Source organism: Salmo salar, chromosome ssa16 (assembly GCF_905237065.1).
Source record: "Salmo salar chromosome ssa16, Ssal_v3.1, whole genome shotgun sequence".
In the NCBI taxonomy this organism is placed as follows: Eukaryota; Metazoa; Chordata; class Actinopteri; order Salmoniformes; family Salmonidae; genus Salmo; species Salmo salar.
This window is the reverse complement of record NC_059457.1, coordinates 26,699,498-26,724,481: the sequence shown is the minus strand read 5'-3', so window position 1 is coordinate 26,724,481 and position 24,984 is coordinate 26,699,498. Positions and strand designations below refer to the sequence as shown.

The following is a 24,984-nucleotide window of genomic DNA, read 5'->3' as shown; positions in this document are numbered from 1 at the left end:
ACCACTTCAGACAGTGTCTTGAGGTAATAGGTCCTGAAGGCATGGCTCTTCTGTTGCTCCTATTTACTTGATGCTTTTTTGGTTGATGACAGTTAATTAGTGGAAACCTGAAGCAGACATTAGTGGAATCCTTCCCCACCACTTCATCTGAAGGGCTGGACAGATATAGGTCAACATAACTAATGGTCAGTTTGATATCAAAAGTGTCCATGGCTTTGTGGGCTGCCTCGTGCTTTGTGTTGCGATAGTTGGCTTGTGTGTTGGGTGCTATTAAGAGCGCTGAGGGTGATTTGGGGGGGGGGGTGCAAAGCTCGCTGTGGAGTTCAGTGGAAGAAGGGGTGGGGGGGGGGTGTTGAAAGAGAAGCTGTTTATTGGCTACACGCTACAGAAACTGCTTTTGGCTGTACTGCATGACTGGGCATTTGTGACAGCTAGAGTCCTGCCTGCCACATCTGCCCCAGGCACTGTGCATTCTACCAGTCAGCTTGGAATCAATCACTTTCCACAGTTAAGCTAAAGAGGCTGTTTCAAGGCCCACTGACTGTCCTCTGTTTGTCTTAGTGCTCATAATAAAAGGGAAATATTACATGGAGCCCTTTTTGTGTTAGCCATCTCACCCTAGTCTGAGACCACTAGGGAAGTGAAAGTGACTTATTTTCAGATGATTTGGAAACAATTTCTAATTCAGTCAGTCAGTGATCATGCTGGGTCAAAAGAAGTGATAATCATTCTGTGGACCATCTATTGCTCTGTCCCTTTTATTTTGTCCTCTGAATCTAGGGCACAGGCTCAGCATCAACAAAACTGTCCATTTCAGCTGGAATGAAAGGGCAGTCGGCACCCAATGTGTTCAAGTACACGGCAATACCTGTTAGTTAATGACTTCCTGTGTTTTTTTAATTGGCCATTTTGTGAAAGTAGGTTTTTAGGCCATTTCATTAACTGGTTTAGGGCCCCATTGCTCCCTGTGGGTCTGTTGGATTCCAGGGGATCTCTGGACAGTACAGTAGGATACTATCACCTAGGTAGAGAGACATAAGTCCCTATGTCTAAGGCCAGGATATCAGCCTCACTGTTCCAACAGCTGACTAGAGGTTGCCACTTTGGGACGTAGGAGGTCCCACGTGGCCTGGGTTATTGGCTTAACCAGTGGCTTATTTAGGTCAGTTTTATGGCTTGAACAGCGGAGGGTCAAGCTCATTCTCATATCAATACAGGTTGCCTAGTGGTTAGATCGTTGGGCCAGTAACCGAAAGGTTGCTGGATCGAATCCCGAGCTGACAAGGTCAAAATCTGTCGTTCTGTCCCTGAATAAGGCAGTTAACCCCCTGTTCCCCGGTAAGCCGTCATTGTGATTTTCTTAACTGACTTGCCTAGTTAAATAAAGGTTCAATTAAAGTGTGTGTGTGTGTGTATCTCGTTGGTCCACTAACAAATACACTTCTAGATTACATTTACTCTAATCACCTTCTGGGGAGATAATTTTTTTTTTTTTAAGTACTCATTACATAACTGTGTGTTGTTCCAAAGCAATAACATCAAAACAGCATTGCTGCAAGGTTGATACAAGCAGTGGTTCCCAATGTAGGATCTGTGGAGGTACAGAAAGGGGTCCAGGCCAGAGATTTTATTTAATTATTATAGTTTTTTTACATTAAATTTTTTTAAATATCAATATTGCTAGCAGATTAAACAAATTTGGCCAAGTGGTATGTGGAAAAGTTGCAGATACAATGTAATATTATTAATATACAATATACACTTAAATGTGACCGACTGGCTCGATTCGGTCTTACGTAGGAAAATTTGTAATGGTGTTTTTATTTTTTTATTTTACATTGGATAAAAGTAGACTCGGGGCTAGAAAATGGTATATCATACACTACAGTTGAGGAACAATGGGAAAGAAATTCTCCTTTGAAAGTTGATTAAACTTGTAACCTCACTTTTGAGAAAATGTCCCTTGAATATTTTGGTTCCTACTGGAGAGCTCTTCTTTGTCTACACCCATTCAGCATCGTTCACACCCTCTTCAGCTTTAGCCCCACCCATCTCTTTAAGGATTCACGTGTGAGGCTATGGACAAAAGAACCAAAGATTTCAAGACTAAAGGCTGGTTTATACTATGGATGTGTTAATAAATGTAATCTGGAGTGCCAGAGTGTGCTCTGGGCGTTCGTAAATTCTGAGCGTTGTCAGATTGGCCGTTCTTAAATTCAGAACATTTCGCTCTCGGAGTGCCCACTGGACACTCTTGCCGAGGAGTAGGGTTGATCTGAGCGTTCTGACCTAACAGCAGCAGTCAAGCACCCTAAGCTAACGTTGGCTAGCTTGCTAGCTACGTCCAGATACAAATGAGAGAATGGCTCACTCTGACCATTTTTTTACTCACCCTAGCAGAGCTGGTTAGGCTGTTTTTATGTTATCCAGAGCATTGGTGACTGCAACTGTATCGCTGGCAACAATTTAGTCACGCTTTTTTTGCTAACACTTACTGACACCGGCCATATTCAACTGGTGTTGAGCGTTGGTGAATTTGTCAGTTATTCTGCGCTCTGTTACACTCAGACAAGAGTGCTCTGATATTGGAGTAGATAGACGTAGCTGGTAAATTCGCTCTGGCTATCGACAGTTGTTGCAGTGACATCCATAAACATTCTATTGAAATAGTTACTTGCATAGTGGAGTCTTTTGTTTAGACATGTAGCTAGCTAAATAATGAGCTATAATCCCAGCTCATAATGTTACTACCCTGCATGAATCTGCAGGTAGCTAACCAGCTAACATTAGGCTGTAACTACCAATGCAAATGGCTCTGAGATACAAATAATATTACTACACAGGCCTCCCGAGTGGCGCAGTGCTAGCTGTGCCACTAGAGATCCTGGTTTGAGTCCAGGCTCTGTCGCAGCCGGCCGCGATCCGGGAGACCCATGGGGCGGTGCACAATTGGCCCAGCGTCGCCCGGGTTAGGGGAGGGTTTGGCCGGCAGGGATTAACTTGTCCCATCGCGCTCTAGCGACTCCTGTGGTGGGCCGGGCGCAATACACGGTTGCCAGGTGTACGGTGTTTCCTCCAACACATTGGTGCGGCTGGCTGCCAGGTTAAGCGGGCATTGTGTAAAGAAGCAGTGCGGCTTGGCTGGGTTGTGTTTCGGAGGACGTACGGCTCTCCACCTTCGCCTCTCCCGAGTGTGTGTGTGTGTGTGTGTGTGTGTGTGTGTGTGTGTGTACACAGATCATACACGTAACATTTCTACTACGTGACATCTTTCAAAAAACATTAGAAACTACCTACACATACTGACCAGCTCATATTATAGACAAGTGTGCTACATGGCAGACCAATCCGAACTCCTCTCTCGGCATGTCCAGCCAACTCATTATCTCAGCCAATCATGGCTAGCGAGAAGGTTGCTGACTTTTTCCATGGCTAAACCAACTATGCTTGTAATTTAACAATTGTATTCATATTTACAGATGGCATACACGTTTGATATTAAGGCACGTTAAAGATCATATGTTCCAGAAGGCATTTCTGCCCCAAAAACACATTTTGATAAAAAATTTTAAAAAAATATTTCAATACTTTTTGTGCACAGTGCGTACAGAATTATCTTGGGTTATTTGAGCATAGCGGTCAGAGAATATTGGTGTGGAGAAAGGAGTCTTACATGCTCACATCAAGCACACAATCTCTTTTAGGCTTTATGTTTAAGACAAAAGAAGGGAAAGTGTTTTCCATAGAAATATTTCTTTCTTTTTTGATAGAAGGTATAGTACACACTGTTTTCTACCAGGCTGGAGCTGGGAAGAGCGAGTGCAAGCTGATGAACTTAATTGCTGTGTAAGGACACAGCATTCAGTTAGCAACCACAGAGTAAATACTGTGTAATCGATGAGAATAGAGCCACGGCACAGCTTTCAAGATGTGTGCTGATGTAGTTTGGAATTAGTTTGGAAAAGTGATATGCTATGCCTAGAGAGTGCCTGGCTGTCACCCCGAGTAGTTGACTCATATGTAATGTCAATGACCTCAGTCTTCCTATTTACCCTGTTTTGCTCTCCAATTAAATGTGTAGCCTAATTGATGACCAATGTAAGGCTCATCCTTTGCGGTCCTTTATACATTAGTAACCAAAACATTTCGGATTGTATGACACAAACCCAAGGCTTTTCATTTAGCATGTTTAGAATTCCCACAGGGACCAGCACACAAAAAAGGATTGAAATTTATGTACTCACTACTGTAAGTCGCTCTGGATAAGAGCATCTGCTAAATTACTCAAATGTAGAATATGCAAACTGAAAGCACAGCTGAATATGCTAAAACTGCTTGGTCATAAACATTTATAATTTTACACATGGTTTCCTCAGTGATCTAATGCTCTCTCTGTTTCCCCTGACAACAGTATATCAAGATCCCGGCCCCATCCCCAGAAGCCCCAGATGCACTCCGGGTCTTCTCCTTCTACCTGTCCAGTGATAGCAAAGACAAACCTCAGGCCAGCTTTGACTGCATCCACCAGCATGTCTCAGGGTAAGCCCACTCTACTGTTTTCAGTCAACCACAGATGGAATTGACAGCCAGTTCACAGTAGAGCTGGGATGATAAACCAAACATTTTCGACACCGACCATACCGATCACTTATTGTAGACATTTTGCTGATATTGTTTATTACGATAAGTAGCCTATACTAGAGAAATGTACAATTTTGAAATGAATTACGTTTGCTAATATGGGTGATTGTTAATTGGACAATTGATGGCTACAACCATCAAACTCGTAGTAGTAGGTTAAAGGATCAGTGGTGCTCATTTTTATTAACTTATCATTGTATTTATTGTTATGGCATCAATTCAGGCAGTTTATCATGATATGTATTTGTGCCCATATCGCCCTAACTAGTTCAGTCAGATTGGGACCACAGGGAATTTTGAGACACTGCTCTCTCTTGCTCGCTCTCTCATTGCTAACGCAAGTAACCCTTGTCCCCATGTGACTGACCGCTAGAAACCAATGACAGCTTATCCCAGACTGTTTTTCTGTTGTTCAGTCTTATTTTTGAACTACTCATAAACTCTGACCTTTTGAGGTAAGCCCTATTTGTTGAGGTCTTGTTTTTCCTTTGAGTTACTGTAAGCACCTATTTAGCATGCTGTGTTGCTGAAGTTTGAATGCTGGTGTGTTAGTATTTTACTAGGATCCCCATTAGCTGTTGCTGAAGCAGCAGCTACTATTCCTGGGGTCCACACAAAACATGAAACATGACATGGGACAGAACATAAATAGACAAGAGCAGCTCAAGGACATAACTACGTACATTTTTAAATAGGAAAAATAGTCCTATACTTACACTACAGTGCCTTGCAAATGTATTCATATCCTTGGATTTCTTCATATTTTATTGTTACAAAGCAGGATTTAAAGTTAATTAATTGTTGTTTTTTTTGTCAACAATCTACTCAAAATACTCTGTCAAAGTTCATTAATTAAAATGACATATCTGAAATATAGTTGTTGCATAAGTATTCAGCCCATATGTTCAGGCATGTCTAACTTTAGTTTAGGAATAACATTTGTCTTAAAAAATGACATAAGTTACATGGACTCACTCTGTGTGAAATAATAGGGGTTGACACAGTTTTTTGTTTAATGACTAACCCTTCCTCTGTCCCCCCATACATACAGTCAGTCAAGTATTGAATTGCATGCACAGATTCAACTACACAGCTTCATAAAGAAGGGCAGTGATTGTTAGATGGGTAACAATAACAAATCAGACATTGAATGTCTCTTTTAAGCATAATCAAGTTAATAATTATGCTGTGGATTATGTATTAAACCACCCAGACACATCAAAGATACAGTTGTCCTTCTAAACTGAGCTGCAGGACAGGAATGAAACTGCTCAGGGATGTTACCATGAGGCCATTGGTGATTTTAAAACAGAGTTCAATGGCTGTGATGGGAGAACTGTGGATGGATCAACAACATTGTAGTGACCCCCACAATAATGACTTAAATTACATAGTGAAAAGAAGAATACACATATAGAAAACCTGCATCTTGTTTGCAACAAGGCTCTATAGTAATACTGCAGAAAAACACTACAAAGGAATACACTTTATGGGTTAAAAGGAGGACCGAGCACGCCCCCATTCTCATCGACGGGGCTGTAGTGGAGCAGGTTCAAGTTCCTTGGTGTCCATATCACCAACAATCTAACATGGTCCAAGCACACCAAGACAGTTGTGAAGAGGGCATGACAAAGCCTATTTCCCCTCAGGAGACTGAAAAGATTTGGCATGGGTCCTCAGATCCTGAAAGTTCTACAGCTGCACCATCGAGAGCATCCTGACTGGTTGCATTACTGCCTGGTATGGCAACTACTCGGCCTCCAACCTCAAGGCGCTACAGAGGATTGTGTGTACTGCCCAGTACATCCCTGGGGCCAAGCTTCCTGCCATCCAGGACCTCTATACCAGGCGGTGTCAGACGAAGGCCCTAAAAATTGTCAGATTCCAGCCACACGAGTCATCAACTGTTCTCTTTGCTACCGCACGACAAGTGGTACCGATGCACAAAGTTTGGTACCAACAGGACCTTGAACAGCTTCTACCCCCAAGCCATAAGACTACTAAATAGCTGACCAAATAGTCACCCAAACTATCTGCATTGACCCTTTTTGCACTAACTCTTGACTCATCACATATGCTGCTGCTACTGTTTTATCTATCCTGTTGCCTAGTCACTTTACCCCAACCTATATCTACCTCAATTACCTTGTAACCCTGCACATCGACTCGGTACTGGTACCCCCTGTATATAGGACAGTTATCGTTACTCATTGTTTGTTTATTTGTTATTTGTCTATTTTTCTCTCTGCATTGTTGGGAAGGGCCATAAGTAAGAATTTCATTGTTGGTCTTCACCTGTTCTTTACGAAGCATGTGACCAATACAATTCGATTTGATTCTGAAAGTAACACTCACATTGTTTGACAACGTAACCATTATAGTACGGGGGGGAAAAAATGTATCAAATGTATGCATTCACTACTGTAAGTCGCTCTGGATAAGACCGTCTGCTAAATGACTAAAATGTAAATGTATATCACCCAGTTTGAAAAAGTAAAAGTAATCTGAGTAGGTAGCGCATTACTTTTGTAACACGTTACCCGCAACACTGCACATGTTGCGGGTAACGGTGAGATCAGTGTTTGTGGTCATGTGGGGGTCAAAGGTAGTTCTGTGCTGCTCTGTTAGCACCGCAGCTCATAGGCATCTTCACTTGTTGTACAGCTTAATGCCATAGCATAGGATGTGAGGAATGAGCATGAGGACAGAAATCAAAGAACCGGTCATGGGAGTGAGGCATATGTCACACGTAGACAGAGACACACATACATTTTCACAATGCTCTATTGAGTGGGAAGTAGTGTGATATTTTGTACATTACCAGTTGCTGCTATGTGAGCCTGATCCTGTGTTCTCCTCAGGGAGGGCAGGGAGCACCTGGAGGGCCAGGGCAGTATTCAGGACAAGATTACTGTGTGTGCCACTGATGACTCATACCAGATGACCCGAGAGCGCATGTCTCAGGTTGAGAAGGACATCATGAGCAGGTCGGCCATCGAGATCAAACCAGGCTCCACACATGGTAAGTCTGCAGTCACAGGCTGCCTTTACCTATGCTGCCTGAGTTGGGTCCAAACCAGCTTCATACTGAGCCCTTTGCTGCCTTGGGATCAAGGGAAAAATAATGGAGGTGTTTAATGTTCTCGGAAAGCTTCTAATCCATCGCCTTCTACCATCTTGTCCTGCTGATAATTGCCATATGGCGTGGAAGTTTTCACATAATTGATCAAAGTACTGGGTTGCAATTATTCATGCGAGAGGGGATGCCTCTTTCTTCTCCTTTTCCCTTCATTTTGACCAGATTGCTTAGGCACGTTGCCAACCTGCCTACCAGCTCCATTAATGTGATTGAGTTTGCCAGAAGTATGCACTAACTAGTCTCATGCTGAGTGGATGAAGTTTTGCCTAAGAGTTTAATTACAGTGGCTGCGACTCAATTAGTTTTCATCTATTGAAAAACTGAATAATGTATGCAGATTCTTTGAAGCAAAGGCCATAATTCATCTTAAGAACTAATGAAGATCCAAATTAAAACGCTGTTTATTTGCACCACAAGTAAATACATAATTGTGGGAGCATACCAGTGCAGTACATGTCTTTACACAGCATCTGAACCAGTGGGACCATTGGAATGTGCATTAGTTATATTTCATCCAGGAGGAGGGTGTATACACAGGCATACTTCTGTCTTCTGATGGGTTATGTCTTGTCTGAAGGGACATGTTACAGATGCTGTGTATTATAACCTGGACACACACAAAAAATTGCTGCGTTTATGACGTTATACTAGTGGATTTAAGCCACATGGAGCTCATCTTTGCACACACTGACAGTTTTACACATATTGTCTAAAACATAATTACAACATAACATTAATGGTAATTACTGCACAAGCCATTTTCCACAGCTGTTGAAGCAAGCAGCACACATTACCTCCCATGCTCTGCTGCTGAAAATGGGCCTCTTGAGTGTTCTTGCACAACCCTGTTAAATGTAGCTGGCATGTTGTTTGCTGTGTAATATCTCTGCTGAATGAGTACAAAACAAAGAGCTATTTCTTATCCAAATACATAATTTTACATGAAAGTTTATCAAGTAAAAATGTAGAAGTCCACTTGCAGCCTTAGCCTGGGAACATTGACATTGATTCTCATGTTTCATAGGGTGTAAGGCACACAACTGGGCTCGCTTTCCCACAGCATGGACAGGACAGTAAGGTGCCCATATACTTGATATCAAAGGGAACTTAAATGAAAGGGTAATAAACTATACGTCATATGCGCTACGGAGCACACAAACCGACATGTTTCTAAATACCAACCATCTATGATTTAGTTTTAATGTATCGCTCAAATACCTGTACTTTCCCAGGAAAAGGATTGCTGAGAAAATGCAGCAAAAGGCGTTTTAAGGTCATCACTGACCATTCTTTACAAAACTGTCTTATGAAGGGAAAAATCATTTTTTTAGTTCAGTAGTGATTAAAGTATTGGGACGCTATATCTGGAAACTCATTGGCAGCCCTATCTCCCACCACCTGTATGCTGTGATTACAACTATTTGAGGTCGGTTCTGTTTTGGTTGGATTCTTTATTTTTTTTTATCATGGTTTTGGATTTTGGTTTCGATTTGTATTATGTACTAATGACATTACATTGATTTTAGAGCTATTTTTATTTATTTTTTGGTTACTTTTACCCCCTTTTTTTTTCTTCCCAATTTTGTGGTATCCATTTGGTAGTTAGTCTTGTCTCCTCGCTGCAACAAAGAGGCGAAGGTCGAGAGCCGTGCGTCCTCCAAAACACAACCCAACCAAGCTGCACTGCTTCTTGACACAATGCCCACTTAACCCGCCCGGAAGCTGTGTCAGCGTGCACTGCGCCTGGCCCGCCACGCCACAGGAGTCGCTAGTGCGCGATGGGACAAGGACATCCCTGCCGGCCTAACCCGGACCACGCTGGGCCAATTGTGCGCCGCCCCATGGGTCTTCCGGTCGCGGCCGGCTGCAACAGAGCCTGGACTCGAACCCAGAATGTCTTTTAATAATAGAAATTCCAAAGCCAAAAATTGTAAATATTCAATTGCCAAAACATTGAAAATGTTCCATTGTCTCTGTCAGGTCCAAATTTGGTAGACATCAGTAGAAAATAAATGGCTAAGAAATATGTAACTTTTTAATATTATTTTGTACTTTTAAGACTTTATTATTTTTAATTCCTTAATGTCATCGTCTCATCTCTGCTCAGTCAGTAGCTGCCGGCCAGCCAGACCATCTAACGTTATCTCTGTGCTCCCCATACTGTACTGTCTTTAGTCATCCTATTTATCTAGGCTAGCCTGCCTAAGTATGCTGCAGAGCTGTCTGACAAAATTCAACTAGTTCTTCAAGGTAGATAAGGCATACTTTCTCCCTCATGTTTGTTTTTTATTTTACCATTATTTAACTAGGCAAGTCACTTACCAACAAATTCTTATTGTCAATGACGGCCTAGGAACAGTGGGTTAACTGCCTTGTTCAGGGGCAGAACAACAGATTTTTACCTTGTCAGCTCGGGGATTCGATCTTGAAACCTTTCGGTTATAAATCCAACACTCTAACCACTAGGCTACCTGCCGCCCCTGAACAAGTCCTCTCTCATGCGGTCTGTGCATATCTAACCTAACATAGTAAGCGTAAAATTGTATCCATCTGTCCAAGCCTGAAAAAACAGACTCTATGTATAATGGTAATTTTAGTTTTAGGGAAGACATATTGAGACCTACACTATATATGCAAAAGTATGTGGACACCCCTTCAAATGAGTGGATTTGGCTATTTCAGCCACACCCATTGCTGACAGGTGTATAAAATCGAGCACACAGCCATGCAATCTCCATAGATAAACATTGGCAGTAGAATGGCCCATACTGAAGAGCTCAGTGACTTTCAACGTGCACCGTCATGGGATACCACCATTCCAACAAGTCAGTTCGTCAAATTTCTGCCCTGCTAGAGCTGCCCTGGTCAACTGTAAGTGCTGCTATTCTGAAGTGGAAACATCTAGGAACAACCGGCTTAGCCGCGAAGTGGTAGGCCACTCAAGCTCACAGAACGGGACCAGCGAGTGCTGAAGCATGTAGCAGGTAAAACTTGTCTGTCCTCTGCAACACTCGCTACCGAGTTCCAAACTGCTTCTGGAAGCAACGTCAGGACAATAACTGTCAATTGGAGCTTCATGAAATGGGTTTTCAAGTCTAAACAGCCGCACACAAGCCTAAGATCACCATGCGCGATGCCAAGCGTCGGCTGGAGTGGTGTTAAAGCTCGCCGTCATTGGACTCTGGAGCAGTAGAAACTTGTTCTCTTGAGTGATGAATCATGCTTCACCATCTGGCAGTCCAACAGACGAATCTGGGTTTGGCGGATGCCAGGAGAATGCTACCTGCCGAATGCATAGTGCCAACTGTAAAGATTGGTGGAGGAGGAATAATGGTCTTGGGCTGTTTTTCATGGTTCAGGCTAGGCCCCTGAAAGGAAATCTTAATGCTACAGCATACAATGACATTCTCAACGATTCTATGCCTCCAACTTAGTAGCAGCAGTATGGGGGAAGGCCCTTTCCTGTTTCAGCATGACAATGCCCTTGTCCACAATGTGAGGTCCATACAGAAATGGTTTGTTGAGATTGGTGTGGAAGAACTTGACTTGCCTTCACAGAGCCCTGACCTCAACCCCATCGAACACCTTTGGGATGAATTGGAACGCTAACTGCGAGCCAGACCTAATCGCCCAACATCGGTGCTTGACCTCACTGTTGCTCTTGTGGCTGAAAGGAAGTAAGTCCCTGCAGGAATGTCCCAACATCTAATGGAAAGCCTTCCTGGAAGAGTGGAGGCTATTATAGAAGCGAAGGGGGTACCATCTCCATACTAATGCCCATGATTTTGGAATGAGATGTTTGACGAGCTGGTGTCCACATACACTGCATGACAAAAAGTATGTCTCTTACAAATGTGCCCTGTATATACAGCATAAATATACACATACCCAAACTATACCAGTCATGGAAATTAACTGAAAAAGTACATTTTGGTCATGCAGTGTATTTGTGTAGGAATGTATATATTCTTTTGTGCTTTCCATGACTGTTTTTGTATTTAGAGATCGATTGGGAATGTGTATATTTACGTTGTGTATACAGGGCGCATTTCTAAAAAAATCTAGGTCACCAATCAATACTTTAAATTGCCTGAACCGCACCAGAACGTCAAGATGAAATGTATTTACAATTTTGACCCAGCAATAAGGTGCCTTAAACCTAAAAGCTGATTTACCTAGCTCAGTGGAGACCCTAGGAACCTCGAGTTAACCAACCCTGGAAACGGGTTAGGCAACTCAGGTGTCTATACTTCAACAGCAAAGTTAGAAAAGACGGAAGTTTATGAAGTAGTGCCTTGTAAACAAAAAGGGAATAATGTTGAGATCTATGGGTCTTTAGCGAAGTCCAGTCAACCTTTTGATGCAGTGATGAGTAACAAAACGAAGGGCACTATGGTAGATGGCATCCAAAGGTTTCAGAGTAGTAGCAGCTGCACTTTGATAAATAATATCTCCATAATCAAGAACAGATAAAGGTAGACTGAATAATCTGGTTCCTGCTGCTTGGAGAATGGCGCAATCTGTTTCTTTAGAAATGCCGACTTTAAATCTTAGCTTCTTAACCAGCTCAACTACAGTATGATTTTCTTTAAACGACAAATCCATATCAATCCAAATGCCTAAGTATTTATATGCGGCAACACGTTCAATTGGAGAACCATCTAATGAGTGAACATCTACTTGATCTGAGACATTCTCAGGAGAGTTTGAAAACAACACGTGAGACACTACACCAAGTTAATTACCACATTTCTGCACTGAACTAGGTTGAACATTTGCTTAATGTAAACTACATCTCCCATCAGTTCTTGACTTGATTTTTCTCGTGAATGATTTGATTTCACCCTAGAGAAATGGCGCGTTGGGCTCATAAAATACTACGTGGAATTCAAGTAATGAACCGACCTTAGTCGATTAGTTGTTTAATAACCGAAAACCCCCCCAAAACGTCTGTTAATCGCTCAACACTAGCTAGTATTGAGGTTAAGAAAGGTTAGGCTTGTTAGTCCAGTTATGGCTGGGTCTGGTTAGACTCATTTATCTGGTAAGGAGAACATCAGGTAGGACATGCCAATACACTCAAGGAGTGAGGAATACCACAAACTGTGTGCTGTCTTTCAGATGAGATGATAAGCCAAGATCATAATGCTCTGTGATCACTAAAGATCCTATGGCACTTAATGCTAGAGTAGAACTTAACCCCGCCCTCCTGGCTAAACTCCAACCTGGGAACCATGGAGAACTCATCCTAAGCCTGTTATAGGCTCACTAACTCCTCACTTCTCTGCTTGGTCTGGTGTCAGTCTGACGTACATTACTTATTGTTGTAATGCGTTACACCTTGGTGACAGATTGGATGAGGAACACCCGATAATCTCAAACTGAGCTATGATGGTCTTCGGTGTAACTATACATGTTGGATGAATGCTACTGTTGTGGTTTCAATGTGATAAACATTGGTGTATCCAAACATGACTATCTAGTTTAGGGTTGTCACGATACCAGTATCGCAATACTACAATACCTGATTTTCCATGGAAAACACAAAGCAAACGTAACTCTTTGGTCCTTTAAAAAAGCTACTGCATGTGAAATGTTGCGTGCTGTAGCATGGAAAATAAATGTGATTCTGGGTGACAATATAAGGCAACTTTTTTCCAACAATAGAAATTTAGTCCGCTTCATGTTTTGTTTCCTTGCAACGATACCTTTTGAGTATCGCGATACTGGTATCTATTTAATTTACTGTTTTTGATTTTGTACGCCATGATGTTGAACAAATTCATATTTTTTTTTACAAACAAGGAAACCAACCCGTATCATATTTCTGAAAAGCAACTTATGTTTCAGTCAAGCATGTGCAGTTCTGCTGGTTTTATGTAAAGGCTATACAGTAGACAGAATAGCGTTTTACAAACATTCCCATAACCAACTACATGACAAGCAGATTTAATTTATTGTTGTTAGCGTCTAGTCGCTGCTTGTTTAAAATGAGGCAATACAGGCTATTTCTCTACATGACAGGAAGATATTGGACTGTAAAATGTATGCGTCTTGAACCAGGGTAGCTGTTACGACAAGCTCTCGAAACTACATTGCATTTGGCAAAAGCAGAGATTTACCCTCAGGCCCAGAGTTGATAAAAAAATAATAGTTTGTTACTGGGGTTCATATTATACGTTGATGATATTGTCATTTTTCACATTAAGAAAATGTCATGAATTGTTTGTATAATGTTTGATGCATAACGTATAAGAATAGAGACATTTTGGAGTCTTGTTATTCAATATCTTTAACATTATTACATTCCAGTTGTGCAACAACTGTGTCCTTTTAGAAATGTGAAATGGAGTGCATGGAGCCAAATAATTGACATACTCCGTAAAATACTATTTAGATTGTCATATCTAAACCTACTCTAGCTCCTGGGTGGCACAGCGGTTTAAGGCGCTGCATCTCAGTGCTAGAGGCATCGCTACAGACCCTGGTTCGATTCCAGGCTGTATCACAGCCGGCCATGATTGTGAGTCCTATAGGGCAGCGCACAATAGGCCCAGCGTCCTTTGGGTTTGGCCGGGGTAGGCTGTCATTGTAAATAATAATTTATTCTTAACTGACTTGCCTAGTTAAATATAATAGATCAACTCTTTCACGTACAATACTTTACGTAATGCAGTAGATGCATGATACCAGAACCACACTGCTCCCATGTAGAGGCTGTGCTTTTCATCCTATAGCAACCTTGAAAGCAGATCTTAAACGTTTAATGAGATTAGGTTGGGAGATACATCTACATACAGTATAAGCACCACCATGTCCTGCTGGCTTGGAGCCAGGTTAATTAGTGCTGCAACAGGAAAAATGGTCTCTGTGTGTGAGTGAGCAAGGTGCTTTAGTTTCCATGCTCCTCTGTTTGCACAGGAACCGGCTAACCTCACTGTCAACCCTTTCACTGCACTCCAAGCCTGGTGCTGCGTACCAACACTTAACGCTTTGATCACACCGAAAGCGTCATTGCGTTTTGGTACGCCAGAATTGCATTCATTTCCAATGAAAGGACGCGTTTGTTTTGGAGCATTGCGTTGCAGAGGCAGTTGCAGTGCGTTCGGTGTGGTGCGTACATTGGAATTATCGAACGTACGCGTCAAACCTGTATGTGTAGATGGCTTGACAGAAATGGTAGCAGAAGGTGAATGGTGAACTTCTGTTGCACACATATCCAGATGATGTGTACTATTTTGCGCAAGGATGCTGTCGGTGTGATCGAAGTGTTAGTGTGTATGTGTACAGGAGGCTTTCATGAGATCTAGCTAAATATGTTAAGACGCTATTTCCTACTAGGGACACAAGGTGCTATTCCTGGGTGCAATGTTTGCATACTGTATATATAACTGACATCTGTCAAGACAAAGTTTTGCTTCTGGCCCTTGTCACATTAGACCAGGCCTTTTCTGTATAACTGGTCTGGGCTATTCAGAGAAGTGTCAGTGTATTTTGAATCCTGTTCAGGGGCAGTTAGAACAAGCATAACACTTCCATCGCCTCTTGTCACATTTCCAGTGTACTGATTCTTTTTTTAATTTAATTTTTTATTTCACCTTTTATTTAACCAGGTAGGCTAGTTGAGAACAAGTTCTCATTTACAATTGCGACCTGGCCAAGATAAAGCAAGCAGTTTGACACATACAACAACACAGAGTTACACATGGAGTAAAACAAACATACAGTCAATAATATAGTAGAAAAATAAGTCTATATACAAAGTGAGCAAATGAGGTGAGATAAGGGAGGTAAAGGCAAAGTAAATACAATATAGCAAGTAAAACACTGGAATGGTAGATTTGCAGTGGAAGAAAGTGCAAAGTAGAAATAATGGGGCGTAAAGGAGCTAAATAAATAAATACAGTAGGGGAAGAGGTAGTTGTTTGGGCTAAATTATAGATGGGCTATGTACAGGTGCAGTAATCTGTGAGCTGCTCTGACAGCTGGTGCTTAAAGCAAGTGAGGGAGATAAGTGTTTCCAGTTTTAAAGATTTGAGAGCTTTGAATTATCCAAGTCATAATTGTGGTAATTGCTGAAACTTTCACTGACTGATGAGCACAAAACCACTGCTTTTCACTTGGTAACAGTAGCTTAGAGGTGTAAGAAGGTAGCTTTTATGACGAAAAGATAGTTTGTAAGTGACTAAACATTTTTCTCGTCAAATGGCGCCTCTGTGCATCTCCCTTTCTCTGTCAGGTAAATGTGTGAAGATCCAGAGGAAGCAGGGCCTGTCGTCAGGTATGGACAGCAGCAGCAACAAGCACTCCCCTAACAACAAGAAGAGTGGGGCCCCCAGCCCAGTAGCCCTCAGGCCCCTGAGAGACCGCATCATCCACGTCCTGGCCTTAAAGCCCTACAGGAAGCCTGAGCTGCTGTTGTGGCTGGAGAGGGAGAGGGCCACTCCCAAGGATAAGACTGACCTGGGAGCAGTACTAGATGAGGTGAGACCTGTAGAACGCAACACGGCACAACAAACTGTACTCAGATACTAGGCTGCAGATAAATGTACATGGTAGGTGCTCGTTTCACTAAGTGGAGATATAACTCAATAATGCACAACTTTTGCATATTGTATTCCAATTGTAATGCATTTGAAATGAATAAACAATCTATGTTGTAAATGAAACATTTAAAACATCACAGCAACTTTCACGTTGATAGAAAGGACAGGGTCTTTAAAAGTGCCTCTGAGATTCAGCTGCATCTATAAGCAATTCTAAATCCCTCCAGGGATTCCAAATGGAAACACTGCAGAGTAGCCGCTCTGTCTCCGTCGCTCGCTCTCTACAGCCACTCAGAATCTAATGCTAATGGCTCCTTTTACAACCAAATGTTGAGCAGCTAAGTGATCTCAGTTGGTATATTTGAGGCGTACTTCCTGTTCTGGGTATGTTTGGGAGTCCCAGTGCAGTCATACAAGGAGCGACTGTGTCGCTGCTACTACTGCCTCTACTGGTAGCTGTAATTAGAGCTGTGCTTTAATTATGTCTGGAGGAGAAGACAGTGTTTCCACCGGGGAGGGTGGGGTGTCTCCAGCCAGGCCAGGACTACTCTGACAAATGGATGTTGTCTGTCACAGAGGCACTCTGGGTAGACTAGATTTGGTACTGTATTTGTGACTAACTTGGCACAGTGCTAGTGTAATTGCTGTGTTTACTATCATTTACTTTAATGGTGAACAATGTATTATTGAATGTATTATTATTCTGACAGCCTGCCAGTTAAGCCTTTCTTTTAACCGGGGTCAAAAGTGTATTTAATGCTACAGGGACAAAGGGTTCAAATGTGTTTGTTATTGATTTGCAGGTTGCTAAACTGAACCACAAAGACCACAGCTTTACTCTGAAGGATGAGTTCTACAGGCACGTCCAAAAGGATTGGCCCGGTTACCTGGAGGAAGAGAAGCCGCTCATTCATAGGCTCCTGGCCAGGTGGGTGTGGCTTGTACTTCTACTCACCTGTCTTCTCTACCATCATACTCTCCTTCACATTTTCACCACTGAATATTTAAATATTTACCTGTATCAAATGTATTTATATAGCCCTTCTTACATCAGCTGATATCTCAAAGTGCTGTACAGAAACCCAGCCTAAAACCCCAAACAGCAAGCAATGCAGGTGTAGAAGCAACATGTTGGTGTCATGGCGGAGAGTCCCCTAGTCTGTAGTTTATCTTCATTTAACCTTTTTAAGCGTCAGTAATTGGATGATTACCTCTCCTCAGTAGTGGGAAGCTCTGATGCTTTTTGACAACGTGCTGGCGTTGAGACTGCAGGCCTACTGGATTACTGTGGCAGGCCGCTGTGATCATGGTGAAAGGAGAGACTCTAAATGACTATTTCTCTGCACAGATGAATTTCTTAATGGGCACATCAAAGCGGGGAGAGAAATATTCTCTGCTTGGTGTTGTCAAATAGCATTAATGTAGAGGAAGGTAGCCTGGCTGAGCTGTTCAGAATGAGTGTGGACGTCATCCCACGTTAAGTACGTGTCCTATCCTGCCACTGGTCAGTTAGGGGGTGGGTTTCATAAGCTTTTTGGATGGACCTCCTGCCTGCTTATTGTTTCCATTCTGTTTACACAACTCAGATGTTCTAATGAGAGCTCTGAATGGAAGTGGACATGTTGTTTTGCTGCATGTACAGGGTAAGGTAGCTGTTGATGTGGCTCATCAGTGTATGACTGTTAAAAAATAAATAAAAAAAATGTTTTCAATATCAGAGCCTTTCCTTATAGTTTATCCCAGAAAGCAACTATATTGCTGGAAGCCTAGTCTGTCAGAGGGTCTCATGTCTGGAATGTCCTGAAAGCCAGTGGTGCTTCCAGGAGATTCCATTGATCATGTAGTTGAAAAGGTCATGTGGCTGCTGTGAGAGGCATGATGGAACTCTGATTCCAGTGAGGTTTCTGTGAGGAAGGAGCTGGAGGAAGCAGATTGCCAGTGGAGAGAGAGGAGTGTTTGGCCTAACAGAGCCTGCATCTGGCACCATTGTTCTCCTCACTGAAGTGACTGGACACCGCTCTGTCTTAGTGCCTGCCTCTTGCAGATGTAATCTGTGTTCTGTAACCTAGAAACACTACAAACAGCCTAACACGTTGAAACATGCTGAAAAACGTGTCAGTTTCATTCACCCTGAGGTCAAGTGTAGATAATGGCAGTGTAACATCTGTCTGACAATGTGGTTATTTGTTCTAATGCAATATTCATGTGAACAGCTGCGTCAAGGTGGACTTTGCTTGTAATTTATGTACCTTGATTCTGAAGTTACAGTAACCAACCGGTTCGACCTGTTTTGTGTTATGTTTTCCTCTGTTAACATGGCCCCACCTCTCTCATTTCTCTGTAAACCATGCAATTGGAGTTTGAACCATTATTTACTTAAGTGATAATGCCAGAGAAGCCAGTGTTTGGAGGATATATTGGCACGGGTGTTGTTAGGCCCGAGAAAAAGTTGAGGTCCGGCAAACCGTGCCAATATATCCTCCAAACACCGGCTTCGAGGGCATTATCACTTTTATACAACCGGTTACCAACATATTCAAATAATGATTTACATATTTTCATAAAACATGTTTTAATTTATTCATACTATTTCATCCTTCCACAAGATATAGTCCCGACACACATCTAGGGTTGCTACCCAAGCGGCGTTCTATCGGTTCGGTTGCCAGACTCATTCAGTCTTTATGTTCTGTGTCTATGAATGCGACCCAGTCGTTCGTTCTAAATGTTCCACTGCCATACTGGCTGGCAACATTCTTATCCCTTGCTTGCTAGCGAGCCAACTACAACTAATTTACAGCCTCGTCAAACACTAGTGCAGCCAGAATAACAACAAAGTAGCTGCATTTGCGTTTGTTTAAGCTGTTTTCTAGTGACATTGTTATGGATGTACACAAATAAATGAGCTAATGATGCGCAATTTTGCCTGTCGTAGAAAAGGTGCTCGGACAGCTGAAGATCGAATTTGAATATTGAAACAATGTTGCAAATGTCGGAGAGATGTTTATACAAATATCCGCTGTTGAAAACGAAATGTTCGTTTAAAAGAAATGTGTGATAATGTCTAGAGGCTTTTTTTTATAGTGGAGATGAAGTTTAACTTCCCTGCCTGGGCTGATGAGACAGTGGATTGCGCAGATGGAACAGAGTAAATAGGCCTTTTAAAGTCATAGATTTAGCCGGTGGTAACTTGTGGAATTGACACCGGCTAGAATGCGGTTTTAACCAGTCTGCATTCCGGATTAGACCTACGCGTTGTATAAAAACTAATAAATCTGTCAAAAAAATTAGTTAAGCTTGAGTTATCTGCCCTAACATAAACGGAATAGCAAAGTAAAAATGTCTTCCCCTTCTAATGTTGCAGGAAACTGCAGCCACTGAGCAGCAGTAGCCAGTTGAAGAGTTTCCAGTCAAACCATTCATTCCACAAAACCCCTGCGGATTCTCCTTCACAACTCAGCCCGGTCAAGACTCCCTCTGTGGTAAATATTCCCCTACCTAACTCTAAAATAATTTCTACATCCTGCCCTTACTCATTGTTTTTCTCAAAAGCTTGAGATTGATTAGAAATAAGAGAATGCACAGATTAATTTCAAGGGTTAAATGATTTCTGTTTGAATAGTGTTATGCCTTTTGACTTGGGCCTACTGCAGAATAAGCTTGAGTAAAGGAGGAATGAGAGGAAAGTTGCTTGGTTTGGTAGCATCTGCTTTTTATTCATTGGAGTGCTGGAGGCAGTTCAGTCACTGACATTTTCAGGAGCCAGTTTAGGATGTTTTAATGTAGCGGAGCCATTCCTTTCAAATGTAGGGTATGTTGGTCTTCGCTAAGTAGTATTACAGGTAAAATCTCTTCTCTACCCTTCTCATAGAAACGCCCCGTGCCCTCCGACCTATCTGATTATCAGACCCCCAAGAAGCAAAGACTATTAGACCACAGTTTATCCCTGCAGTCCCCTTCCAATGGACAGCTTGGTCCCTTTGGAGCCCGTAGCTCATCTGGTCCAGGCAACACCAGTGTACAGACCAAAACAGAGTTTGAGAGAACCAACAATCACGTCCAGGGAAGCCCTAATGGTCTCTACACACGGCATAAACTGGGTTGCTCCTCCAGTATTCCCAAGCTGGAGAGGACAGAGCCGGTCCCAGCAGTACCAAGCCCCAAGGCTCCACAGACTGAGCCCTCCATCTGCACTGACCAGCAGCTAGCCAACGGCCAGCACAAAAAGAAGAAGTCCAAGAAGCACAAAGACAAGGACAGGGAGCGCTTAAAACAGGACTGGATAGAGAACAGTCCCGACCTGAAACAGAACCAGGAAAACATCACTGGTAAGAAAAGCACCATCTCATTCCCAATGTAATTTTCAACTAAATGATATCATTTTGAGGCCTTGTTGACTGGAATGATAGCAGAAACAGAACATGTTTATAATGATACAGTAATGACATCAAAGGATATATTTACAGCACCACTGGTCTATGACCACATTGAAATCAGAGAAGTTTAATAATTTCCAAGAACCATCTAATCAGTGTTTTTGAGCCAACAAGATTACAGGGAAGACTGCCCAGTATTTGTATACATACGAATAAACACTCTCCATATACATAAAGACTGCCATTAAAACTTTCCATTTGCAAAGTAGTAAAAACCCAGTCAAAATGTCTGTTTTCCTAACCCATATTTATTACAGTAGTAGAAAAATCGACCTGCTCTGGAAAAGTATTTTGAAACTTCAAAGGGATCGGTCCCCAATAGTTTAGGTGACTTATCTAGATATACGGCTCACAGTGAATTGCTGTAGGTTTTAAACAGAGTGACGACAAATCAATGATCTGAGGAGAATTTCCAGTGGAAAGGGTGCTGTGTATGTAGCTTCCGCTATCAACCCCCATCCCTTTCCCTGGCTAGTGTGTAGATGATTCTGTGGAACAGCTGGGTGACCCACGGTCCATCGAGTCAGCAGGCTGCTCTGCCTCCCAATCTGGGGCGCTTCTGGCGTCACCGCCTGCCTTGTAGCAGGTCTCTTATCCGTAGTAGTGATAAACAACTCCATCAGCCTTGGTATGATATGAGTTTTATCACGTTTGCATTGGCAGATTACGTTAACTTTTTTTCTTTTTTTCTCTGCTTGTTTTTATCTCCAGACAATGAGGGGGCTAAAACACCTGTCACTCGTACGTCACCGGAGGAGCTGCCCGACTATTTCATGTAAGTTTAAACACACTGCTTCATTCACAAGTTCTCCAGAATCCCTCTGGGTTGCTGAGTTGTACTTCTAGGTTGATAAGTTATGTGAAACCCATTCATGCTGTAAACATGGTACAAGTGAAACCAGTATGTGGTCTCAGGTTCTGTTTCTACCATCTGTTGCTTCAATGTTTTTGTTTAATGGTATGACTACTTTAGTCACTTGTTGTGAAAGGAAAGTGATTTGTTCCAAAAGGTCTGGATTCGGCTTGAAAACATTCACATAAATAGTGGAACATTTTTGAAGTTTTAAATGGTCTGTCAAATGTGCAGCAATAACACAGCTTCACTGAGAATGACTTAAAAAGATGAGGCGCGAGCGCGTACCGATAGGACGCATGGGGTGTGAGTAGCTATATGTAGAAACCAGACCAAGTTTAAATCAAGCCTCTAAAATCGATAAATCAACATATCCCCAAGCAACTGGGTGAGTGTGAGCGATCAGTTATGTACAACAGCGAACCAATCAGTTGGTAAAGTGGCGCGGTGACACGAGTCCAACAAGCCATGGCTTCCCCCAGAGGAAAAGATAAGGAGCAACTTGGAGATGCAAATGCGTGTAATGAACCGTTAAAGGCTATCTAGGAAAACATGGCTAAAATGCTCTCAATGCACAACAAAACAAACTGCTACAATCTGTTATTACAAAATGAGATTAGCTCAAAAAGAAAATAGATGCTATCGTGTCAGTCACACACAAGCAAGGCGTGCGCATGAACGAACAAGACGACAAAATAAGCCTTTTGGAAACCAAGTTGGAAAGTTTAGAAGATGAATTGGATGAAAGAACAGGAGTATTTTGTCCTTACTGGAAGATGAGGAAAAAGGAGACCTTTCCAGCTAAGTGGTCAAACTGATATCAGAGGAACGATGTGAATCTATCATCAGAAGACAGAAGAACGCTAAATACCCAATCATTGTAATCTACAACCTGTCTGCTAGGATGAGAGAGACGAAGGAATACATTTCGATCAGACACTGGAGAAGTGAAGGATGGTGAATAGGTGTGTGTGTGTGTGTGTGTGTGTGTGTGGGGGGGGGGTGAGGGATGGTCAATAGGTGTGTGTGTGTGTGTGGGGGGGGGGGAGTGAGGGATGGTGAATAGGTTTGTGTGGGGAAAAGTGAGGGATGGTGAATAGGTGTGTGTGGGAAAGTGAGGGATGGTGAATAGGTATGGGAGAGAATGGGTGTGTGGATACATAGGGCGGGAAATAATGAGAAGGGATGAGTAAGTGGATGGGTGTAAGTGTGTCTGAGCGGTAGGAAGGGTGGGAAAAGTTGGGAGGTTGGTACAAGTTTGGCTTGGGTGGGTAAGGATGGGCAAGGGTGGGAGATGGGGAGGGACAAGCTTAGCTTTTGTGGGCAAGGATGGGAGGTTGGGGCAAACTTGGGTGGGTAAGGATGGGAGGCTGGGACAAGCTTTGCTTGGATGGGGTAAAGGGGGTGAAAAACTGGGAGGGGGAGGTGGAGAGGAATGGGCTTGGGAGAGATTCAGAAGGATTTAACTATATTACAATGTAACTGGATTTCTTTTGTGACTTGCAAACCTGCTGTAAAATAAATAAGGGTTCTGGACAGATTAGGAGAGGATGTCGAGTCAGTATTATTCCTTGCTTGTCATTCTAGCTAAGATTCAATGGTGGCTATTGGTGAGGGTGAAGAGGGGCTCTATCTGAGGTGACTGGGAGGGCATCAGACAGTTTTGTGTGGGGTCTCCACTCATCTCACGTCAGTCTCTTGGTGGACCCACTCTCCCCAAGTAGAGCCCCATCACCCACTATACTTTTAATTGAATTTACAAGGCAATACAAACTGACCACAATACTTAAGTGGTAGTCTTTCTCCAATATATAAATTACATAACCCACAGGCTTTTGGTACATTAGGAGATGAGTTGGACCTTAAAATCCCTAAAAATAACAACTTTGCTTTGTTTTTTTCTGTATTCTCTGTTAAATGTCTGCTCAGCCCTCATGCCCACACCCTCTACACTGTATTTGTAATGTATATAATGACTATGTATTCATACTATGACTCTCCCATTCCATGGAATGCCCTCCACCCTCATATGACATGTCTGCTAAAATGTTATATCTGGTTCTTCAATGACCGACAGAACAGACAAGGTTAACTTTGGTTAACAAGGTTAACTTTGTAAAGACCAACTTCATAAAAGAAATAAGAAAAAGCATATGGTTCTTGAACACTTAGAGAATGTCAGCAGATGTGGTTTTCCTGCAAGAGTTTAAAACAAAATTCAATGAGAAATTGAATATTTAAAGAGAAACTTGGTTGGAGAGGCCTATGCTGCCATCTACTGTAGCAATCAAATTCAATCACATTTATTTATAAAGCCCATTTTACATGAGCAGATGTCACAAAGTGCTTATTTTTGTACTTTTATACCTTTTTTCTTCCCCATTTTTTGTGATATCCAATTGGTAGTTAGTCTTGTCCCATCACTGCAACTCCCGTACGGACTCAGGAGAGGCGAAGGTCGAGAGCCATGCTTCCTCCGAAACACGACGCCGCCAAGCTGCACTGCTTCTTGACACACTGCTCACTTAACCCGGAAGCCAGTCCCACCAATGTGTCGGAGAAAACACCGTACAGCTGGTGACTGAAGCCAGCGCACTGGCCCACCACAAGGAGTCGCTAGAGCACGCTGATACAAGGACAGCCCAGCTGGCCAAACCCTACCCTAACCCGGAAAACGCTGGGTCAATTGTGCGCTGCCTCATGGGTCTCCCAGTCGTGGCTGGCTGCGACACAGCCCGGGACTGAACCCGGATCTGTAGTGATGCCTCAGTGTCTTAAACCACTGCGCCGCTTGGGAGGCCCAGAAATCACTATTTGAAAAAAAGCCCATTTTTAAATTAAAAAAAATATATCTTCTTGTAAAGAAGAAAATGAAATGTCTGAACTTAAGTAGTGATATGATATTTTACTTTTGTAGAGAGCCAACAACTACAGGTTAAACTCAAATAAAGCATACTAATTAATGGCAAATAAGCCTGGTTAACATCTCGCAGCCCTCACAAAATGAATAAATGCCAAACCAGTTACAATTTTAAAAGATAAAAATACAAATGCGTTATTTAGAATCGACGCGATTAATGACAATTTTAAAAGCGTCTATGAAAATCTATATAAATCAGAATTAAACAACTTTTGGACTGATCCTACAGCCTTAGACTCAACAACCCCAAAGCATTTATCAGTAGACAAAAAATAATCACTAAAAACAAAGATCAGCCAAAATAAAATATTAGACACTATTAAAGTATTTGCACAGAGAAAAGCATCATGAATGGATGACTTTCCCATAGAATTCTATTTAACATTTTGGGACAAAGTAACGGACCTTTTAAAAAAATAAATATATATATATATAAATATATATATAAA

At 42.2% G+C, this 24,984-nt stretch overlaps 1 protein-coding gene across 1 annotated transcript in view; it reads left to right on the top strand.

Annotated features, from left to right (window-relative positions):
- LOC106573469 (RNA polymerase II elongation factor ELL2) overlaps positions 1–24,984 on the top strand; it is a 48,323-nt gene that overhangs the window by 16,265 nt on the left and 7,074 nt on the right. Inside the window, exons 3-9 of the mRNA XM_014148550.2 lie at positions 4,412–4,539; positions 7,503–7,663; positions 16,020–16,264; positions 17,130–17,254; positions 19,691–19,808; positions 20,198–20,654; positions 21,474–21,537. Coding sequence (XP_014004025.2) covers positions 4,412–4,539; positions 7,503–7,663; positions 16,020–16,264; positions 17,130–17,254; positions 19,691–19,808; positions 20,198–20,654; positions 21,474–21,537 — 1,298 coding nt within the window. The remainder of the gene's footprint in view (positions 1–4,411; positions 4,540–7,502; positions 7,664–16,019; positions 16,265–17,129; positions 17,255–19,690; positions 19,809–20,197; positions 20,655–21,473; positions 21,538–24,984) is intronic.